The following is an 18,451-nucleotide window of genomic DNA, read 5'->3' on the forward strand; positions in this document are numbered from 1 at the left end:
ACTGGAGAACGTAAATATTTGTATTATATATATACAACATATAACATAGATTCAAAGGAAGAACATACAGGATTGCCAGTTGGATGGGAATAAATTAAATCGCGATTAACATGTTTGATAAAAGATACCTGATATTAAAATTCAAGATTTTTCCATTAACGAGTGTAGATTGTAAAGGCGCGCAGAACCGGGGCAAGTATGTGTCGGAATGCCCAGTGAACGGAATAGAGTGGATTAAATCCTGATCGTGATTCCGAGCGACGATATTTGATGAGGAAATTTGAATTCTCCGATTATTAAGAACAGGCACCGTGTACACGGAATGCCAACAAGGTTGAGCGAAGAGAATAAAAAGAAGTAAAAGTAGAGAACTGTTTGATGTAACACGATATATGTAGGTAGTAACAAGATTAGGATTGAATATAGAATATCGATAGGCCAAACCTGTTTTGTTCGCGCGTCGTTAAAAAATCTTTACTTCCCTAACTCTTATCTGCAGCAGAGGTCGCATCATAATCGTTAAAAATGAACTTTTCGAAAATTTCCTATATCGCGGTCTATTATTATCGATTCGATGGTAATTTCTACTCAAAACATCTTTTTGTCGTTTAAAGAATCGCAACGAACGTTGTATCGAACATACTTCATAGGTGTGTTTATATATATAGTTGTATAGTAACTAACGGCTGGCAAAAGAAACAAATGCATCGGCTCGTACGACTCAGTCCTTTGCCAAGTCCACGCCGATGACATAATCCTCGACCAAGAGCCAAGGATGTAAACACGCGCGGCGATTTTCGATAATTTCGTAAGATGGCTAACAAGTTGAACCTTGAGGTATTATCGCCGTGATCTAAACTTAGGCACGCGTCGTTACGCGGTTGCCGGCGGAAAATGGGTCCGACCGGGTCTGAAAATAACCGGGTCGAGCCTCGATTAAACGGAAAGACCTTTCGTCGCCTCTCTCGCCTTAACTCGATTCCTTCGTGGTTTTTCAGATTCGAGCGAAAGTAAGCCGCGACCCCATCGAGAATGGACCAGTCAACACCGCTATCTACGAAACCGAACAGGTGAGTCTTGTTTTCAACTTTCGTTCCTTCCTACGCGATATCGACACTCCAAGTTTCCATCTAATCAGCGTTCAAATTTTTCTTCCATTACATTTTGCTACTTGGAGCCTTCTTCTACTCAGTTTTCACGCCTGTAACTTTCGCCTTGTTCGATTTAAATATCCAAAATCGTTTCTCTAGTACGCGAATCTCAGACAATTTCACACTCGAAACTTTCTCCCATTCCACATTAATATTCAAAAGTACTCCTACACCATCTCAATATCCAAATCATCCCCTTACCCGCTTCTCTCTCTACTCAAACCCAGCACCTAAACCTTCATTCGTCTCAATATTAATACTCGAAGGTTCTTCCCACGCAATCTAAACACTCGGGACTCCCCTTACTTTCAACGAACGCTCACCGTCCACATCGCTCACATACCCTGACTGCCAAGCTGTTCAGCTTTCGATCACGTCCCGTCCTTTTACGAGGCCGTCTCGGCAAATGCCAAGAGGCCGATATATCTCTGCAATCACGGAGAGCGTTCGTAACCCAGTTAGCCGAAGGTTCCTGCTACTTTCACCGACCGCAAAGTCGACTTCTGTCCATTCAACTGGCCTCGGAGTAGGAGGAGGAACCGTCGACCTGGCCCAAGTACCGTTCGAGTTCGTTCGCGTGGCAGATCCGCGATCGAGCGCATAATTTTCGACTACTTTCACTGACTACCACCTGTGGTGTGTAGAAGTGTGCTTCTCCGGACCGCGCACCTGACCCAGTTGACCGACTCGAGAACAGAGATATCCGCGTAGTCGACGATCAAGGTCGTCGGGCTAGGCTTCTCCCTTCTCTACGACTAAGCTAGACTCGTGTTCGTTCCGACTATGTACCGTTCCCATATTGGCGTCCATGAGCAGGAAAGCTCTCGATGGAAGAGGTATAGGGGCAGGGGACGGCCAGGAAGTGCCGGTTGCAGTCGATCCGTGCAACTATTGCGACCGTGTCACGATGTTCCTCCTCGTGCTCCCCTCGACCTCTACAAACGTCGATAACTATAGTTACTACAAGTCGATGTTTCGAGTATGAAACTGTTTCAGGTTTTGTTAGCTTGAATTTGTTTTCTGCATTGGATTTAGAATTTAGGTTTGATATCGAGATTTTGTTAGGGCTTTAGGTACAATAGTGTGACGAGTGTGAAAATGGAATTCACGAGTGTCGTTGATAAATGCAAGAGTTTGACGAATCGTCTGTCGTGCGTTTCACGACTGGCAATTCTTTTAGTTGTACGATCCTTTTCGAAATTGCTTGAAAACGAGTAAGGCGAATTAAATTCGTTAGTGTTATTTTTAAGATGTGATGAAGTTTACGAATTGTGTCGTCCAGATTATAACGCGGCAAGGACAATGGCCATTTGTAACTGAACATCGAAAATATATATCATGTAATTCACGGAAGTATTTAAACATTTATAAAACCTTTTTCTGGTATTCTCTGTGGCATATTCTCTGTGGTATAGAGCTACTTCTAATTTATTCAAACGTTGCATTGTGTCTGGAAAGGATATCACCGGGGACACTGTGTATCTGTTTGCCTGCAAATCATTCGCTCTAATCACGTTCGCCATGATGGCGCTAATGTCTCGACAGATAGCGATTGCATGACATTGACGTTATCACGGGGCATCGGACCATAATCTTGCACATTTCGTCGACATTTATTCGCAGAACGAGCCACCGGAAGCAGAAATAGAAGAGACGCAAGATCCGCTGCTCGTTAGGACGACGTAGATAATCATGCATCCTGATAATCTAGAAATACGACGTTGATTAACGATTCGATGAAGATATAAAGACGCGAAAAATAAACTGCGCAGGAGTACTCCTACCACCAACAATTCCATTTTTCCGACTATCTTTAGAAAAAACCGAAATAATCTCTGCAATCGCATCATTCTCTATCTAACCCAAACACGCTTCATTCACACCATCCAACGTCCCCTGACTCAGCATCCCTCGTCAAACTCTTCCAAGAACGTCTCTATCCCACCATATCTCGCAATCTCATGTCCTGCTCCGCAATTCCTACGCCGAAGGTCTAGAAGCTATTCCAGTCGCCATGCTCCACGAATAACTTTCATTCACCTTAGCACACTCACTCGTTCATCGATCGTTCTCTCTGGCTCTTTTCTCCATCCGCGGATACTTATTGGCAAAACTTTCGTGATTTCCATTTCACCGGATCAATTTCAATCCCGTGATAATACCTTCCCCCGCCCCCATTCTCTGTATCGAAAAGGGTGCGTCTGCGCGGACCAACATCGCCAACGCGACGCACGCCTCCGCATGGACCTAGATCTCGGCGAAGCAGCGAGGACCGGCGCCGGCATTGCACCGCGTTGCAGTGCACACCGCGTGACGTCACTGACGGCACGTGCCTCTCCTCCCGCCGCTCCCCTCCTCACCACCACTCGCTGCCAACGGCGTCGCAGCGGCGTGGGACGCGCGGAGGAGCGGGGTCAGGCGGGCGAGGGTGGGGGAAGGTAGTTAAGGTCACCGTGGCCCTGACTGCACGCGCGCGAAACAATATCCGTGTGCAGGCCGAATGCAACTGTGTGCGCGCTCCTGCTCTCGCGGTCACGTGAGCGAGCGCGCGCGCGCGCACACACGAACGCATAGAGCGCACCGGTGGAAGATTTATTTCTAGTTGCGCGCTGCGGTTGCCTGTTCTTTCGCTACACGCTCTTCTTCTCTGATCGGACCACGACCACGACCACGACCACGATGACTTAGAAAGAGGGAGGTCGCCATTACACGTATTCCAAGTGAATTCGTAGCGTGCGATGGTCAAGGCCCGCGAGTCCCGACGGCCAACCTTCCTTCCTTTCCACCCACTCGCCGGCCACCCTTCGGTTCCTAGGCCGGCAGAGGTGGAGGGCCATGAAATGACCTAGAACCTAGAACGTTGCGCGTGGGCTTCGCTCGAGCCGCGCGTGCCACGCCGCTGCAACGTTTTTGGACGTTGAACGTTTCGACGTCCGAGGCGGTGCGTGCCGATCCATGAATGATAGCGGATGGATGAGAATCGTTTAACGGGCTATTGCACGATCCAAATGGACGTGCGTATATAGACGATGATTGGTTTCTTGTGCTGGTTTTTTATGCCAGTTTATGCTGCGACTCGAATGCGACACGGGACAGTGTACCGGGTGTAGTAGGATTTAACTCTGTTTCTCTACTCGGGTTTGTACGACGCCAAATGGTGTGTTATATTTTAAAACAGCGACCGCGAGGTTTGGCTACTAAACCTTGATACCTGTTCAATGCATCTGTGTATCGTTGCAATTAAAATGAAGCCGTGGGACAGCGTTAACGTTACGCCGAAACGAAAGCATAGGATAAATGTTCCACTCGATTCAATTCGTTTTAAAGAGCAAAAGGCCGGAGTAAATTTATTTACTCGTACAACGGTATTCTGTTCACTTTTCATTGGAATTAAACGATCGTGCGCGTGATTCCACGCACGTAAACGCCTCTATCCCTTTACAGAATGCGCGGTGTGAACCCAGGAAGTTTCTATTTAACCATGGATTACCCTGGCGGATTACTGCGTTTCCCACCCATTTTTGTTTCAGTTATTTTCAAGCTTTCTGATATTCACGAATAAATATTACTAGTACAATTTTGAAAGTTATATAAGTTACGAGTTCCTGGTATAATAGTAATGACAATAATTTTCCTTTGATAGTATAATATAGTATAGTATAGTATAGCAAAATACATATAGTAGCGTAATAAATTCTCATAAAGGCTTAAATAACATAATTCTCGTAATAACAAAGGGTTACAAAGATCATATGACATATAGACATGATATTTCAGAATTAACCTCTTCAAGTTTTCGCGATGTATGAGAATAGCAATTCACGGAGGATAGAGGAAATTTCAGTTGACGAGAATCGCAGACAGCTTGACGCAAAAATAGCAGCATATGCGACGTATCGTGGCCGTCGCGAATGACGTTAATTTCAGAGCCAAGCTGTTCGGCGAACGTGTCGTACTGCAAGTATCCCCCCATAAATTCGACGCGTAGTTAGATTCGATAAGTCAGTGCCGTGGCTGATTCAAGGTCAACTGCATCTTCCCCGGTGAATCCAAAAATATATCTAACACGACGAAATTACGTCGTTGCGCTAAGCTCGCTTCTCGCCTCGCAACATTTGCCTGCAAAATCTCTGTAGAAAGCCCAACTCGCCTGTCACTCAATTACGTAATTCCACCTGCCGTTTGCATAACTCGAGCAAAAGAAAAATTACGCGAATTCGCTTTTTGTATCGCGTTTCGCAACCAACGTTCCGGCGAAATGGTGTTGTTGCGAATATCGACGGTCAAAGACGATTCTGAACACTTCCGCCTCATGCGAACCCGATTCGATCCTTCGGTTAAGCGTTTACCAGACCAGAGAATTTGTATTTGCCGAAAAATAACAGAAATTAGCGAACCTTCGATCGAACGAAGCGAATCGTAAATAAAAGTATATACCACCCTATTTGCGATGTTCCTATTTGTATTTGAATCGATTCGCCACAAATTTGGTAAAAATTCGATAGACGTACCCCAACGAACACGGATGTGGATGGCCCGATTCATTGCCAACGGCGTACATAGGTATGCGTACATACGGCTGAAGCTCTGGGACGTCGGGTCGTATTGTGACACGTCCATCCGTCTTACGTAATAACATTGCGTAAACTTGACGTTCACCGTAATGTCTGTCGTACATATTTCCGCGCGCCCAGCAACAGCGATGAGCCGATTAGAATCGCGCCCGACGTGTAATCGTACATTCTAATTCTCTTTCTTGCTTCGTTTCTTTTTCGAATGCCACCAGTGTATCACATTATATAATAATATACGATACGACGTTGATTCCGTGATCGCCTTTCTTCCAAGTTATTCTTTAATTTTACATTTGTTCGTAGCAAGGAACCTAACTAGGGCAGGAAGTAGACGATATATTCTTCGTTTACGGGAAGAATGAAAGGAATTCGAATTTTCTTTGTATCGCTTGACACATCGATTGTATCGTGATATTTTGCGATCGTGTTAAATACAGTGGTCGTAAATGTTTCATCGGAAGGATCGAAATTGCTTCGTCGCCGATGAAACGATTGCCTCGAAGCGGATAAAAACGTAGTTATTCTTCCGCAGCGAATTTATACGCGGAACTGTGTAGAACGTTCTTGATTTTACAATAACAGTGGTGTTTGTAAACGTATGGGTAAATCGATTCACCGAATGATTTTCTTCTTCTTAACGAATTACGCAATAGTTACGCTTGTCCAAACGCTTGTTGTTTATTATTTGTTTTCAGCGAATGCAGGTATCAGGAAAGTCACAGTTTCGTGGTAAAGCGTTATCTAAGAACTAAAATCGAAGCTATTTAATCAATTTATTTTTCTTTTCAACTTCTTTGTATTGTTTCCTTTGAATCTCGGTGTACACATCCGATTATTTCGCCAGACTTTGCATCTGTCGCTTTAATTTCTCGTGGCCAACTTTCATCGACTTTGCAAGAATGTTCTATTGCTCCTGTATCGAATTCAAGTTGAAAGGTTGTCAAAGTGTAACAGGTAACGTTTTTAATAGGATCCTCCCTGATGTAAGATTGCGATATAATCTTTTGAAGTGGTTCTAAATTTCCGTATTACGAGTAATTATTTAAAATCTGAAATGACTGTATTGCTAATATACACAAGGTGCTGACGTCGCGTGACATAAGTGTCGGCGACCATGACACCGACATTAGAAGCGACTAGGAAACACGCTCGATTCTCTTTTGTTTCAATGCTTCCGAGCTTCGACCAATCATTCGATTCCTTCTATTGCATATTCTATCAGCTGCTTGAAAATACAACCACGTAAAACGAGTTCTGTATTGCATGATCGAAACGCTTGGACGACTTTTGCCTGTGCTACATATCCTCCGATATGTCGTTTGCGATCGTCAAACGACTCACGGAGCCACGCGTTCAACGTTCTTAATGTCAACGTGTATTTAAAGCGATGCTAATGAATGATCGATTCTAAAATTAGCACGTTCAAAATTAGACGACGCGATTTGATTGTCGATCAGATTCTGTGTGTTAGATCGTTTCTATGTTTGGCACTTTACTCAGTTATATCACGTGGATAGTACTGTTAGACGCTGTATATGTTTGTGATTATAATGTTTCCTTTTAGATCCGATTAAAGATAATGTATTCTTGACTCGTGCACGAGGACAGGTAGCATTGATTCGTTGAAAGATCTTTGTCTTTTTCGAAATAGTGTTTGGACACGGATTTTGAATTATATCACTGCATATGCGTTCATTTCGTGGGAGAATGTCGTTTCGACCTCCTTAAATTTACGTCCAATCGATCGTCTTTTTTTGTTTTTGTAAAATTTGAATCATTCTGCGTGTAAAGTCATAGGTTGGATAAAGATGGGATGAAAATAGGGAGGAAAGGATGTTTTAGAATTTATGAAATTTGGGGGGAAGATCGTTGTAGAATTAGCTTAGATTTGTAGGATTCCAGGTAAAATAATTTAATTGTTCCGATAGATCAATAACGAAGGATAAAAATAATGATGTCTGTTTTTGATAAAATTAATAATGACAGTCTATCGATCTAGATATGTTAATTCATATTTGATGTTTATCTTTTCAATTGAAAGTTGTATCTGAGGTAAAGTCAGTGCAATTAATGTCGTGATTTTTACTTGAATTGAAAAACTTATATTGCTATAACTAGCGTACGTATGATCGTCTATCAATGATCAAAACAAGAGTGAATTTAAAAAAAAACACGTTTTCCCTATATAACAATTATTTATGCGAGCAATTTAAATGTTTAATGATCTTCCGCTATATTCGTGTTAATTTATACCATTTAACTGCACAGTTTAATAGAGTATCCTAATCTCGTAAATCACAAAGTCAAACGCAAATTTTCTCATCCACCTTGATATAATGAGTGTGATACGATATGGAATATAACACGATAGGGAAAAAGCATAGCTTTTATATCGTAGAAATCGATAATTTTATTTTTGTAGAATAAAAAATAGTCGTGGCAATTTTGTCCCTAGAATAGATATCAAATATTTCTCATCTACCTTAATTGAAACTTATTATATTTCTGTCCCATTAAAATGGATAATTTTATTCTAAAATATTACGATAAAAATGCACTGGCTTGATGATCACCGCGACGTATCGTTGATACACGACATAATCACTGGACACTTCAACTTCCATTTCCATGTTCTAGTATTTACCGGCCTATTCGTTTTACCACTGAGACAAACACGAATATTCCTGTAAGCCGAGAAAGATCGGAACTCCCTTTCCAAGAAACGAACGCTCGTTTATAACGTAACAAGTACGTCACCGAATCAGATCTAACAGAGTACAATAGAAAATCCATAGACCGCTGATTTATCTTCTGACAGCGCATGCCATGCCAATTGGCTTCTCGATCGTCTCGATCCTAACGTCAGCGTTAGTTGCAAAGGAAGGAGGAATGAGAACGTCGAAGACACAATGCGTGCAAGTTTCTGGGAAGGCCGTGTGATGCCTATGTATATGTATATACAGTAGATCATCTCCTTGGAAACTATAGCTTGGTCGGCCTTGCGAGGTTTGACGTAGCGAGTTAATGAGCAAAAGAAGAAGTAGGGAGTGCCGCATGCACGTGGTATATGTACCAAAGCATTAGAAAACTGGTAGCCGGCCGGGCCGGAAGGAACAAGAACGCTGCAACGTGACGTTATTTTCCATCGTGGAATTCATTTTAATCTCGCGTTGGCGGGTGAAACTCGCCGACTCGCTTCTTTCCGTACGCCAACCGTCTTTTCTTCCGTCGTCGCGTCTGTCTCACCAAGCGCCGACTTATACTACTCGAACTCGTTTCGCTTACCGTTAAGAACAGCCCGACCCAATTATTTACTTATGCGCAAAGAAAGGCAGCGTTTATACGTCTAATAACCAATCTGTAACAAATTGACATAGTTTTGCGGCATTGCGCTTCTCATTGCGTTTTGTACGCGAGCAATAAATATATTATTTGCTTTCCTTTTTACCACAGTGATATATGTATTTATTATATGAATTGCCAGCTGTATGTAGCGAGACATCTAATCGGTACGATTTACGTTTATCGAAAAGCTCTATCAATTATATCGTAAATATCGTTGATCGATACGTGTGTCTCTACGTAAGTGTTTCTTTCGTCGTCGAAGAAATGTTCGTAGGTAGACGAAATCGAATCGATACGTTTAATAGGGGAGTTTGGAGTCGCTGGCATTCGTTTATTTCTTGTGAACTTGTCGAATGGTGAAAGATCAACATTACGAACAGATAAACGATTAAATTGGCAGATTCTCTCGTTGAAGAGCAGTAAGATGAAGTCATAAGTTTTTTAGTATTGCTAATACACCTAATAATTCTTATCAACATATTCAGTCAGACGTATCTGGTTTTATGGTTCGTAATCTTTTATCAACATCAAAATTGCACGTTACATAATTGATTGTGTAAGAGTTACGATCTGCAATGAACCTTCTTACTAGTTTAGATAACTGGTATTTCATAACAGATGCTTAGATGTAAAGGTTCGTCGGGATTTTCAAGAAATTTATGCACATTTTACAAGACATTCGTACGCATATATCATTCCCAATCATCGATATCATCGTATTTACTAATTATATATTACAAGTCTGAGATTTGTACGGTTCTACATAATGTTATGCGTACACCTGTGACTTAGGTCTTATCTTATTTCCTTATCACTCTACTATCGCTTTCTATTATTGTACTGTTTCCCTTCCATTCAGCTGCCTATTTATAGTAATTCTTTTCCCAGATTTTATTTCCATAGTACAAACCAAAAATTGCCATAGTTTATCATAATTTTACAAATACTTCGATCTCCTTGAATTTGATCAAATTGTAGAGTCTGGGTGAGAAAGTATTGGAAAAAAAAAGAAAAAGATATTCAACGAATCTTTCAAGTGCCCTTTTACATTCACAATGTCAAGAAACAGGACTGCATAACATAAATCTATCGTAAAAATTGCAAAAAATGCAACGTTGGCCTCTAGAACCTGCAAATCTATCTCTCGCCCTATCAGCAAGTACTTATTACCATATTACTGAAAGGTTAATAGAACACCCTGTATAAACGAAAACATAAAGAACGCAAGTCCAGGCATGAGATTAACATTCGGGCCGCGAACGCGTCTAACCGGTCCCCTTCTTGACAGGTACGACTTTTACGCGTATGACAAACGATGTCACGTGTATGCAGGTGCGTACGTAGTTGGACTGGCAAGTCGATCGACTAACCAAAGAGGCCTCGGAATGACTCTCCTCTCTCTCTCTTTTCTTCTACTTCGTGTCTCATTTCGCAGGAGGACCTCGTTAGACATTTTCTGTCGAGGCAGCGAGAGGCAGAGACAAGTCAAGGCCGAAGCGCCGTACCATCGCGAATTTCAGCTGGTTACCGAACAGCTGGTCCCCTGGTGGGGATGAGATACGGTTCCGGCGAGTTGTCCTAGGTCCTGGCCTGGTGTTTTTTTACGCGCGCGCCGAACGTACGTGTCGGTCCGGCCCCGGGCTTTCTTAACGAGCGATCACGATGCCCGGCACCGATACGCCATCCCATTCGCCTCAACGACTCTTTCCCCTTGCCTTTGACTTTTGTCTATTTCCATAACACTTTGACAGCCACGCCGAAATCACATGTTTCGCTCAGGACGCCACGGGAGTATTTTTATTATTCAAAGCATATAATGGCAAAATAATAATAAATTGATGATGTAAGGCAACATTCTTTCCCAATGGACCGTTTATCTTATTGGTGATCACCCGTGACCACCGTGGCGCCTTGCTAACAGTTGATAGCGACGTATAATAACAAGGCTTCGTTTATTTCAACAAACCATTCGCATTCGTTGTTTCGTCGTAAGCAAACCGTCCAGAATATATCGTTGAAACGTGTAGAAGATATTAGTAAACAGTATTTGCTCATTCTATATATAATAATAAGGTATGTTCACACTTCTAACTTCAATTATATGATTATAAAGCATCATTTACGATTATTTTCTAAGCTGTGTTTATAATAATATTCGTAGATTACTCCTCAAAGATATGGATGCAAACACAGTGCACCGTTAGATGCAAGATTTGTTCTCATTTTTTTTTTTTTATTGATGTTCTAATAAAAATGTTTAATTACTCAATGGGATACCTTTTATTTCAAAGTATCTTCTATTTATCGGTTATATTCAAAATGCCCTAACTGTTAATTTTCATTCAATTTTTACAATTGTAAGAAATTGAAGCGCTCAGATTATCAATGACCACCGTGGCGTCACAGGAGAAACCGTGGCCGGTCGCATATGACCAACGTGGCATTCAAAGTGTTAAACGAACGAAACGACGAGTTCGCGGATATTGGTATCGATACGTTTCGAAAAATTGTCGCGTTATTTACTTCAGCGTAGAGATACTTCTACTCTATCGAACTACACTCGTTAAAAGATAGTTTCCCTTCGCGATCGTGTTGTAAACCTTGCCCAAGGAAAATATCACGTGTTCTTCTGTACGATCCGCGTCGGGACAGCTTCTTATCTTGTACGACGCGCGCGAAACGCGGCATGATCGCGCGCAGGCGTGCTATCGATCGTCCCCGTGGACTCTACCTTGACCTCGAACGACGAAGGCGAGCAATTAAAGCTCTTAAGGGCCTTGGCTGGACGAATCGATCCGCCTGATTAACGCCACAGCGATCGATCCGAGGGGACAGTGGTTCATCGCGCTCCGATTTTGAACGGTTCGGCTCTTGCATTCTTATTGACAGATAATCGAAAGAGCGAGCGACTGTGTGTTATGAAAAAGGTGCAGCTTCTGGAAATACGTTCGAAGGTCATGCTTTTGAATGGTTGGAGTTTGGAATTTGGATGGAGGAGGAGATTTTCGCGAAAATTAATGAAACCATGCAAGTGTATGTTCCTAATCAGTGGTGATGCGTTAAGAAGCTTTGGTATGCGTGGTGGGGCGTTTGTGTGAGATCACTACCACGTGTATAATGCATGATAACGTTCGATAGATACATGTCACGTTGTATTACGCGTTATTAACGTACATTCGAAATATTCTGTTAAACGACACATCTATGATAAAATATCGCCTAGTGAATTTGAAATTCCAAGTTTCACATTTTCAATTCGAATGTTCCAACTTGGGACGTCTTATTTAAAATATCGCTTCGAATTTAGTATTACTTTAACACTCTCGTTTAAGAATTCGAATTTCAAATCGCTTTCTGAATCTTCAATTTCAAATCTCAAGTATGTATCGTGAATATCGAGCTTTCAAAGTCAATATCAAGCTCAATTTCGCTCTTTAAGGGGAAAATTAAAAACCACCCAAACCACGTCAAATTTCATAAAACTCTTCAAAGTTTCCCCTCGCGATATACGCGAGCCGTGAACGAGCTTCGTTGAAGAGAACCAAGTACGGCAGGTTAACGATCCAATAAATACTTCCTTGACAAAAAGTCTGCGCGAAATGCGTGACGCGCGGACGCAGAAAATCACGCGCGATTCCCAATCGTCAACGTGTTTTACGTAAGCGTACTTTCGACATCGATCGAATCGCAATCGGCCAACTTTCTCTCGTATCGATCTCGGGTCGGAAAGTCACATATCCAGCGAGGACTTGTTCGTCCGTGAAACGAACTTATGAAAGAGGAATGCTCGCGCGAAAGGGGAAAGTACGACAACGACGATCGTTCGTGGCACGGGCAGAAATGCGTTTTCCCTTTTACTCGACGCCGCCGTCGTAGTCGGTTAACCTGCGTAAAATTTATCCATGAGCATTCGGTCGTTTTGCATTTCCTACTTGACACACGTGTTAAAACGCTGCGCTCGATCCATTAATGCCATTAGCTTAACGTTTCTTGTTAACTTCTTTCCGATTTATATAATCGAATTCGACCTTTCGACATCGTGATTATGAAAATCGAGATGCACGAGTCCGCTTCGTACTTTAACATGCGCTAAACACTTAAATTATATATCCTCGCGTCGACGAAAACGATTTCAAACAGAGCAGAAGCAATCAGTGGATCAGTTATTTATGGAAAATACAATGGCTGAATAGAGCGGCTATCCCTGCGCTACAAAAGGGCATAGTTCCATATAGAAACACTTTCACGATCTTGAAATCAAGGAAATTCCACACGAAGGTTGCATATAAATCAACTGTGTGCAAATTAGATCGATGAAAAAATACGAATTTACGATCTTCAGATATATAAAATTCCAAAGAACTATACAAAGGTCTCGTTTTTTCCAGGATCTATGAATTTTTTAGGCGTTACGTACGTTCTTGTGTATTTGTAGCTATTTTAAAACGTAAAATATATAGGAAACATAGAGGAAATCACTCATCTAAGGTTTAACTTAATGGCGTTAAACGTCCAGAATTCAAAGAATGGGAATTTTCATGCAATTGGAGGACAGGCGATTTCCTTAGAATCCGGCTAACTGTAAACTGGTCCTAAGACGGGCCGCGCCCAGAGAGTTGCTCAACTTCGGTAAGCCGAGGAGAACCGGTGTGTTCGGTACGCGGCAAGGCCGTTGACAGCGATAGAGAATCGATGGTTGTCACGCTTGGCAAGCAAAATCCGCAACCGTTGCGCTGCCTGGACAGCTGATCCGCCGAGAAAGGATCAGAACGGCCAACCGATCGTTTTGCTCGTTCGTCGTGCCAAGCATTCTCTTTTTTCGTTTCGATTTAGTCGCGGTTTACTTCGAACTAGACACAGGGAGACGATTCGATCGTTTCGAAACGTTTCTGTGTGGTCGAAGCATGCAGACATCGAAAGCGAAATCCATTGCTAATGCACGTTCACTTGGATGCGAACGTAGAAAGAGAGTTTCCTGGCAAAGCTTGTGGTTGTTAAGATGATAATCTTCCCAATGTCATCGACTGTAAATATCCTTTAACTCTTTGCACTCCTATGTCAAGTGTGACTCAACATCAGTTTTTAGCTCAGGAGCTCCTTTATCGAGTCCCACTCGTCATTCTTTCAGTCCCACCTTTTTTTCTGAAACGTGAGAAAGAAAACCAGAGTTGCATCCTGGAAATTGCTTCAAGATATATCATACACTTCAAAATTACAAAATGCAACAATAGTGTGAATAAAACTGGTATTTAAGTGAATTTGTTTCTTCCTTTATTTATTTAAATTGTCTTATTTTTTAGTTCAAGTAAATTTCAAATAAAACACTTAAAAGCGTTGGGAGCTGCTGGTAACGAAATCGAAATAAAATTAGGAGTGCAAAGAGTTAAAGCTAGATAATTCGTCTGTCAAGAAAGATCGTTCTGCGTCATATGAGATTGGAGGTATATATAAATTTGTCAAGCATAAAGAGAAGAATATGGTGAATCTGTCTGGTTGGAGGACACTGACGTTGACCAATGATGTTCCTGAACCTTTCGTGATTCCTCGAATATCGAGTTGGAAGATTAAAAAAGAGTCGCCTATTAAATAAGGAAGAATTGCTCTCTAGAAATAACGGTGAACTAAGGTTAAAATTAAACGGCATGATAAAAATGAACGAAGATTCGATGGTATCAAATAATAGAACTCGTGAACGAGTCGAACAGAGTTATCGATTGCGTGTCATATTTGAAGAAAGAACGCCTCTGACCAATCAAATTGGAAAGTAACCATGGCCTAGGGTAATATTATCCTCCAAATACGTTCACGTATTCTTTCTCGTCGTTTGTTCAACGATTTTACGCTAGCCATTAACGAGCCGACAGCTCGTTCTAGTATCACCTCTTCTAACGTTTCAGAACATGACCTTGGTTCCACTGCTTAATTCGTTTCTTTCACCTAGTTAACCATTAAAAACTATCGCCAAGGGAAACGACGCTCTTTCAGTTCTTTACGCGATTCGAACTATTTTCTGTAAAATTCCGAGAATCGCATAATTATGGCTGACTTTAAGAAATTTATTGTAGCAATATGTATAGGTGCAGGGGTAACGATCATAAATTAAAATATACTCGATAAACGCATTTATCTACATGGAAATTCATGTTAATCTTATCGCTAATCGCGTTACTCTTTGTCAGACTACCAAGTATCATTGACCTCATATATCGAAAAAATATTTGTCTTTCATTACACTCGAGACCAACGAAAAGCACTGGTAAGATATTAATTATTCGATTCATTGAATATAATTTGCGATCAAATTTGTTCATGTTTATATTTACGCAGCTGATTTACAACACTGTTTACAAACTAATTGCAACATAATCTCCTGTAACGAATCAATGTCTCCATTCGAAGAAAGCTGATTGTGGAAACTTCCTTTTTTTTCTACATGCTCGTAGCAATATCTTTTCGATATGCAATCAAATCTACTATATACTCACAGCCTAAACAACAAATATTATTTACTGATAATGAACCACATCGTTGGTCTTATCATCCACGAATTCGAGCACGGAGATCATTCTTTCGCGATCTTGTTTTATTTGCAAAACGATTTGCAGCGCAGCGCACAGACAAATACAGTTTAACAGGCAGACGTATAACCGAATTTTATTTTTACAAGTGGCGTGGCCCGGCGCGATTTACCTTGTGCAAGCCGATCAGACTTGTTTTTCGCGCCTGTTCCAAGAACCATGCGCAGTCTCGTTGCAATTATAGAAACGTGAACCGATGACCACGTGAATAATAGTTGTAAAATGTACTAAAAATGTACTAAAAATGCTATGGCAAGTTTAAACTGAACAGAGGATTTATTGTAAATGGCTGCCAACAATTTCCGGCTAGATCGTAGTTCTCTGTTTCGATTTGAATTATTCACGTTTCTTTTAATAAGACGCTTTGATTAATTATAGACTGTTTTTGTAAATGAATACGAAATTAGGTTTCAGTTAGATTACTTTATTATCTAATATTATAAAATAGTATTCTTTGGGCAAAAAATTCCAGAACATCGTATTCTGTATGTTAAGTATGCACGGTATAATTGTGCAATAGGCTTTGAAAAACGTGTTATCTAGACAGCGCAACGATACCGCACTGTGGCCGGAAGCTTCTGCCAGCCACTGTATTTGCCAATTTTTATCAACGCAAGGTTTAAAGTGCAAACGGATTCTATAAACGTTGCTGTTTCCAATTTCTTTTTATTTGTTTTCTTATTCATGTGTTTTCTTTTAACAAATTTAGATTTCGAGTATCTATATATAATTCGACGTGACACGATAGTTGAACACTTGGGTTTGTGAATTTTTATCACAGATCGAGTACGAAATAAAGATACTATTGAATTTAAGCAGTGAAATCGTTTTATTCCTGCACTTTACAATTTCTCCGAACTGCTTCCGATCTGATAAAATCAGGAAATGTGTTAACACCGATTCGTAAAATTTTGTAACCGGGATTAACATGCCCGACGATGATGCTACATAAATATTGATGAAAGAGAGTCCTTCAATGAGATCCATGCAACCAGACGAAAACTTACAAATAAGTTGTACAAACATCAACGGACATCGTCTGTATCCTTGTGAAATTAGGCATATGGATAGCTGTGAATCATCGAATGTAGCTAGACATTTCCACAGAAGAGAATGAGCAAAATAGTTGCGGTGAAGCGAAAAACTATCACAAGGACGCTAAAAGTTTCGTTGCGCCGAATAAAACAGATCGCGACATCGATCGAATTTCCTGGTATCGCATCGAGCGTACGTTTCGCGACCTCAGATTGGATTTTGAACCTTTCTCGTCCGATAGCGGCCGCGCAGACGAGCATTGTCGTCCAGTTTGGCAATAACAAGTGAGCCTGTCGCGATAAGAGCGCGAATAAATATTTCTCGTTGCGGTGCAAGCCGGCACTGGCCTTGAAAAAGCGTCCCTATCCGAACAATCGCCGGCTGGCGCGAGTTCGAGGCGCAGTGAACGGTAACAACTCGTCGCTTGTCAGGCTGACAACCGCCTTAAAAGCGTAACGTGCGCCCGTTTGTTCGCCATGATTCAATCCGCGTATCTCTCGGCCAGAAAAATGCTCATACGTGACCAACCGAATGCGTTCCAACGCTCGTGCACGCTTGTACACGCTTGTACGCGGTCCACAGGCCACGAGTATCTCTATCGTTAACGTTGCTCGGCGTACAGCAATTAAGAATGAATTACGGCGAGGCATGGTCGACGAAAACCATGTTTCCTACCCGTAGTAACGGTATCTACCAGTTTTGGCTGTTGGTTCGCAGCGATGCTTGTTCCTTAACGAAACGTAATTGTGTGGAATGTGGCCACGAAAAACGAGGTAGAAAGGAACAGCCGAACGGACACGCTGAGATTTCAGCGAGTTCACTGGTCGCTCGACTGAGGAATTCTTAAGCGTTCGTGGTTTCAGTGGAATGATACTCGTTCTGGTGAGAAAGCTCAGAGTTTTGATTGTGTTTTAAAGTAAAGTCAGGAAATTAGGTTAGAACGCCTAATGTTTTATACGTGGAATAGCTTCGCGACGATACGATTTCAAATTTATAAAAATAAAAGTATAGTTTATAAGAATAGTAGAAATGGGGAAGCTGAATCGTAATGCAACATTCTTAAAAAACTGCAAAGAATTAGTCGTAGCGAAACGGTAACAGTACTCTCGCTTTCTACATCGCCTATTTACGCGATTAATTAAAAGGTATCTTCGAAATATAATTTTATTGTGTGTCGTATAAATCGTATAAATGATTAATGTCCTAATTACGATCTCAATTATTCCGTTGGTAACAGCGTATTAGCTTAGTTACTTTCGATCGAGCGAATCGGAACAATGCGAAAGTACAACAGAGCCAAACTAATTAAGATAATCATCGAGTTAATTAATCTTCGTTGGAAAGTAGAATCCCAAATTATTATGCTAATCTGCGCGGTGTTTCCCACATACGCGAAGAAAACAAACGCCGCGACCGGTATACCGCTAACGCAAAGTAGAGTCGGCCATGATTAATCAGCCTCGCCTCGTTTCCGTCTTGAATTCAGCTGCTCCGCGCGCAAACTAACAACGCGCGCGTATTTTTATCGCGGAAGCACGAACAAGGTAACCGGCGGATTTTTACAACATGGCTAGAATGTACCCCGTGTCAAAGTCAAAGTCAACGATAAGACGATAAGCATGGAGGGAATGACCGACAATTCGCGCGTCACGTCGCTCGTCTTTATCCCATCTCGTTATCGTTTTCGTTCGCTCGTTATCTCGACCGCTTGCCGTCGGCTCGCGTTTGTCTACCCAAACGACAAAGTGACACATTCGATCGAGACTCG

The 18,451-nt window shown here is 41.6% G+C and overlaps 1 protein-coding gene across 1 annotated transcript in view; it reads left to right on the plus strand.

The window, feature by feature from the left end:
• Positions 1-18,451, plus strand: part of Glut4EF (Glucose transporter 4 enhancer factor) — a 94,341-nt gene that overhangs the window by 61,225 nt on the left and 14,665 nt on the right. The window contains exon 5 of the mRNA XM_069114347.1: positions 999-1,070. Coding sequence (XP_068970448.1) covers positions 999-1,070 — 72 coding nt within the window. The remainder of the gene's footprint in view (positions 1-998; positions 1,071-18,451) is intronic.

The sequence above is a fragment of the Bombus flavifrons genome, chromosome 5 (genome assembly GCF_040668555.2).
Source record: "Bombus flavifrons isolate JBK064 chromosome 5, iyBomFlav1_principal, whole genome shotgun sequence".
Lineage (NCBI taxonomy): Eukaryota > Metazoa > Arthropoda > Insecta > Hymenoptera > Apidae > Bombus > Bombus flavifrons.